At 52.3% G+C, this 5687-nt stretch overlaps 1 protein-coding gene across 1 annotated transcript; it reads right to left on the bottom strand.

Annotated features, from left to right (window-relative positions):
• Window positions 1-105: 105 nt before the first annotated feature.
• LOC106148790 (translation initiation factor IF-2-like) lies at window positions 106-3787 on the bottom strand (the record flags this gene model as incomplete). The annotated part of the gene is given in 3 exon segments (XM_013515362.1): window positions 106-655; window positions 1369-1622; window positions 3744-3787. Coding segments are annotated over 3 exon segments (848 nt in total), but the record flags the coding sequence as incomplete, so codon positions are not given.
• Between the last annotated feature and the right edge of the window lie 1900 nt (window positions 3788-5687).

The following is a 5687-nucleotide window of genomic DNA, read 5'->3' as shown; positions in this document are numbered from 1 at the left end:
TTAGCTCAGCGGCAAAAGCGCCTGCCTGGCAAGCGCAAGGTTGTGAGTTCGGTTCCCGGTACCGGAGAAAAACCAAAAAAAAAAAACAAAAAAAACAAAAAAAAAAAACGGTTGCGTTCCTTCCCGTCAGCCGTCGGCGAGCAGACCAGCCCCGGCGCGCGCCGAGTGGGAGCCGGGCTCCTGAAACGCACTTCGCAGTCGTGCAGTTCCTGACCGCTAGAGAAGGGTGGGAAGCACACCCGAGCAGCCGCGGGGGCGTTGGTGAGCCCGTCAGTGAACGGAGCCTCGGCCCAGGCCCGCGCGGGAAAGCGCTGACTCGTCCTGGCGCGCGCCGAGACCGGAGACGGTTCCTGGTTTCCCGCCAAGTACTCGGCACGCGAACGCTGGGCCTTGAGGCCGCCGGGACGCGGCGCTGCTGAAATCTTCCGGCCCGTGCTGCTGGAGCGTCCACTGCCGCCCCTCCCAGCCGCCTCCCCGCGGCCCTCCGAGCTCCTCCCCACCTGTCTCGCTCCGTGGCCCGGCAGGCCCGCCCGGCCCGGCCCTGCCCTTGCCTTCCAGCGGGAGGCCTGCCTGCCCTGAAACCCAGCGGCTCTGGCCTTGCCGAGCTGCTTGTGCTGTGGAGCAGCTGGGAGAAGCCCGAGGAAAATGCGGTGTACTTGTAGTCAGTGTGTTAGCTTTCTCCTGCTGTGACGAAACACCTGAGAAAATCAACTCACAAGAGGACAGGGTTAGTTTAGCTCCTGGTTTCAGAGGTTCTGCGTGTTACGACTTAGATAAAAGTTTCCCCTCGACGCTCCTGTGTTTGGACGTGCAGCGCTGGGCTCCTCAGTGGGTTCATCCATTTGAGGGGCTCAGAGCCGAACGCGCGGTTAGGTCACCCGGGGCCTGCCTGGGCGGTGTGTTCTTGTCCCCGCTCTCCCTTCTCCGTGCTTCCCGTCTGCCGCGGCTGAGCGCTTTTCCTCTGCCAGGCCCTTCGACCACACTGTTTCTGCTTTGGAGTCTGCTGGCCATAGACTGAACCCGGAGGGCAAAAGGAACGTTTCCTTCTACAAATTGTAGGTGTCGGGTGCTGTGTCCCAGTGGAAGTAACCAAGACACGGTCGGTGCTGGGCTGGCTGTGTTGCTTGGGGCAGCACATCGCGGCAGGGACCGAGCAGAGGGACGGGGACAAAGCTGTTCACCTTGTGGCAGCGCGGAAACAGAAAGGACACAGGGTCCCAGGGTTCCTCTCTGGGGCGCACCTAACTTCCCGAGTCAACTTCCTTCCACCAAGCCCCACTTTCTAAAAGTTCCACCACCCCAGAGGGCCACAGCGAGGCAACAAGCTTCCACACACGAGCTTGTGGGAGATGGAAGACTCAAACCCACCAGTCGGCAAACGCGCGTGAAGGGGGAGCAGGAAGGTTGAGAGGGGCTGCAGCGGGTCGGCGTCTACAGCAGCTGAAGCCTGTTTGGGATCTGTCCCAACCTCCATAATAACCCAGATAATTTGGAGAGCTGTGTTTTTCCCTGTCAATTTGGGACTGGCCACGTGTGGCCAAGAAAACAGAGGCGGAGGAAGCAAGCCAGAGAAGACTGCCAGCCCGACGCAGCAAGCAGGGCCGTCTGAAACCCAGGCCGATCTGAAATTGCAATTAGTGTGGAAATGAAGACCTTTCAGAGAAGAAAATGGCCCCAGAGCTTGTTCTCTGTCGTTTCGTCCGTCCCTTGGCACCACTCCAGACAGCCCCAGACAGCCTCTTGGCTCACAGACTGCGAATCCCCTGCCAGGACTGGGGAGGGGGCAGCCTCCCTCACCTGCTCCGGGAAGGTGCAGGCCACCGTGGCAGGGACACACACACGCGCGCTCCCTTGAATCCACACACACTGCAACAGTGTTTGCTGCAGGTCCCCAAAGCCAAATCTTGGGGAGTGCAAGATGACATTCCTAGGAGCTGGCCACCACCCACCTAAAAAGCTGGTCTCCCCGCAAAGGCCCGAGACCTCAAGTTAAAGTAAGGGGACTCAAGCTTATCTAACCTTTGTGGTCATAAAGAAGGTAAGGTATTTGCTGTCTCTACGTCCTCCAACTTTTTTCTTCCTTTTATTACTGTATGTTTGTGCTATGGAACAAATACGGTCATCTTGGGGAATTGCAGACACTTTGCGTCTCGATCCTGTGTGCTTCCCCTCCCTGCCCTCTGTGGTGAGATCCTGAGGGCTGTGGTACAGTCATTTTCATGCTGTGGCGTCTTTTGGAAATGCATCGATACTTCTTTGAGCACTTATCAGAAGGTGGAGCTGGAGGAGGTTCTCTGCCCAGTCGGTATTGAAGTCACAGGGGCTCACGGACAAGAACTGGAGGCTGAGAGGCCAAGTACCTCACCCAAGTACTACACAGCTCCGGAGTGAGGGGGCGGATCCTACCGGATGATTCTGCCCCTGCAGCTGACAGGCACAGGCTGGAAGAGACCCCAGCTTCAGCAGGCTTCCCAGAAGTCTCTGCAGAGTGGTGTTGGGAAGCCCTGTGGACCCTCATGGATTGGAGGATTGGAGTCCCGTCAGCTCTGTGTCCCCTGAGGCCCCAGCACCCAGCTCAGGGGTGCTGCCCAGGGTGCCCTGGGCCTCTGTGGAGTGACCCACACCGAGGTCACTGCCATGCAGCATGGTCAGGAGTGAGCCCAGGCAGCACCAGTTCGAGACCCATGATGTCCTCATCATCACTAAGAGGGTGAGAGGGTGTGAAGTAACTCACCCCAGGTCATGCTGCTGGTAAGATGGAGGTGGATTGGCTTCCTGGGACAGGACAGGGAAGCATGAGGAACCAGCATTATAGCCAGCTAAGTTAGGTAGAAATATTATAGGCCGTCAGACAGGGCTGGGCCCTTGAGAGGTCAATGCAGAAGACAACGCTGAAGGCTGGAGGCACCTTCACTGAGGCCAGGCTTGGAGAAAAAGAACTACTCACCCATATACTTCCTTAGGGATGAGCAGCAGTGACTGATACTCTTAAGCAGTCACCTTGGGGTGGAGGAGCAGACCTCCTTAATCCACCCCTTCCAGGAAAGTCCTTGTCTGGCCCATTGCTCTTGCTACAGGACTTGCTTCCCAATTTCATCCCCATTTAATCAGTATTACCCAAGTGACCATACTTGCTGTAACCTTATTGGTTCACCATAGTCTTGCCCACCTCACACCAATCTTGTGATTTCCTATTGGATCATTATACCCAAGCGACTAAACTTGTAATTTTATCGATTGATTATACCTGCTTCCCTTCACGCTATGCTCAATAAACACCCTTGAGAAGCAGGGTTGGCAGGCATTCCGTTTTCCAGAACTGCTTCTGTCTCGCTCAGACAGAAGCTTGCTTTCTCTCAATAAGTTCTTCCTGCTCTTAACCTCCCTTGTTCCTAGAATTCTCTCCTTGATTTTAGAGAGCATGAAGTTGGCATTTCAGACATCTAGCAGGTTGGGAGTTTCTTGCCCCTCTATCACCTGAAAAGAGTCAGAAAAGTCAGGGCAGGTGAGGGTCTGTCGGAGAGGAGCGTGGAGTGGGCGCTGAATGGAGGGGGTGGAAGGCAAGAGACAGACTGGGCCCATCCTTCCAGCCAGGCAGCAGTGAGTGATGTCAACATTCCTCTCAGATCTCTTCGTTGCCTCTGTGGCAAAGTCAGCTACCACCAAACCTCCCCAGGATCACTGCCCCTGCTCTGGCCGCCACGCTTCCCTGTCCTTGTCTCCTACTTGCCTGCATCCTTCACCTTGCTTTATCCTTGGGGCCTTTGCACAAAGCGCCCCCCTCCATCGCCCATGTTTGTTTTTGCACTTCCTCATCTTTGCTCAAAAGTAACTTCAGCCTGGAAATTTCCACCACCCCTGGCACGTTATATCTCCTTCCTCTGTTTTCATTTTCTTGCTGCACTTCTCCAACTTACTTTACATCTAATTATTTATTCACTTTCTATCTCCCAAGCTAGAATGCAGGGTACAAAAAGGCAGGGATTTTTGTTGGTGTTGTGAATTGATTGGCTTTTTTATTTTCTGTTCCATTCTCAGTGCCTGGCACGCAGCATGAACTTAACAAACCCTGGCTGCATACATGGACAAATGAATGAAGCCCTACCATTTACCTCATGTCATGGGAGGGAACCAGAATCTTCTGGTAGGACTGGAAGGGGTTGGAGAAGGAGGTTTGTTGAAGGAGAGTTTGAGCAGGTACCCCCCTCCCTATTTCCTGCTGCTGCAGCAGCAAGCAGAAACACCAACATGACACCCAGGATATGAAGGCAGATTTATTTACATCAATAGGCACTGATTGGGATCATTCCCAGAATATCAGGCCATGATCTCTGGTGGTCTAGGGCTTATATGGGATAAGAAAGCAGGAAATACAGAGGTAGAATGGGTTGTCAGTTGGGGATTAGTTTATACAATGCGCATCACCGTGACCAGCTGTTTTTAAGAGACAGGAGCAACAGGAACTGGAACAGGAACTATTACCTGGGTAACTAAGGAACTGAAGCATACTGGCCAGAGGAAGGCATTTTCTACTATATTTACCCTCCCTTTTAGTTTCCTCAGCAAATCTTTGCTGGGCATATTACATGTGACCTTCTGAGAGAAGGCCCAACTATAAGCAGTAACAGGGTTTAGTGACCTAGGATGAGCCATAGCCAAGTTCTCTCAGATTATCTTATTATAGAGCTTTTTCCTAAATTATTTTTAGGAAGAGACATAATTGAGGCCTGCCTGTCCTTTAATGTTACTCTGGCAAGGTAGTGAGGGAGTTATTCTAATCTAGGAGAGTGTCCAATGTGTCTTGGATGATCATCAAATCTTGGTCAAGTGTTTGACTGATCTGTTTTCTTGGGGCAACCATCCATAGAGGCAAAAAACACAGCTAGCAGAGGGTGGGTAAGTAAAGACTGGAGTAAAAAGAAACCAGGTCAATTAACAAAAAACACATCTAGCAGGGGAGCAGGGGAGCAGGGGAGCAGGGAAGCAGGGAAGCAGGGACTGGGATAATCAGTCTAAAAAGACACAAAAATCTATGAGAATAGATAGGGAGCAATTCTGTGAGCAGTGTCCTCAGGCTTCAGCCCTGTGTGGACTGGTCAGCATCCAGAGTGACCAGAGCAGGGCTTTGAGTGCGTTGTCTCTTCAGTGAGCCTCGGAGGAGCTGCCCGGGTAAATTCTCCAATGGATCTAAGGTGGGCTTTCTGAAACTTGTAGAGGTAGTTAGTATGTACCTGGGTTATATGTATGTGCAGGAGTGCCTACAAGTATAGCTGGTCTTTTAACTGCCTACAAATATAGCTGGTCTTTTTTACAAGCTGTATTTAAAAAATTTTTTTCTAGAGCTTTGTGGCCTGTATGCTGTATGTAGTTTTTATTTAATCAAGCTTTTGAGTTACCACTGCTACAAATGCAGGCCCATTGTTGTTCCAATGATCCAGGGTAGACCATATCTAGGGATGACTGTTTTACAGCAAGACCCTACAAACTTTTATTGTATTCTCCATATGGGTAGGGATGGGAAGTCAGGCCCGCTGACACAGATGCTGAAGCCTGAGCTGGGTGCAGAGGTATGGGTGCCAGTGCAATGGCTTAAGCATGCAGAACATAAAGTGGGACAGGTCTGGTGGCTGGGATTGATGTTTCAGTCAATTGGATCCCCAGAGGAGGCTTAATCCTCTGGCCTGGAT

The sequence above is a fragment of the Chinchilla lanigera genome, unplaced genomic scaffold (genome assembly GCF_000276665.1).
Source record: "Chinchilla lanigera isolate Chin_1 unplaced genomic scaffold, ChiLan1.0 scaffold00028, whole genome shotgun sequence".
NCBI classification, from domain to species: domain Eukaryota; kingdom Metazoa; phylum Chordata; class Mammalia; order Rodentia; family Chinchillidae; genus Chinchilla; species Chinchilla lanigera.
The sequence above is the reverse complement of the archived record's forward strand: the minus strand, read 5'-3'. Positions and strand labels throughout refer to the sequence as shown.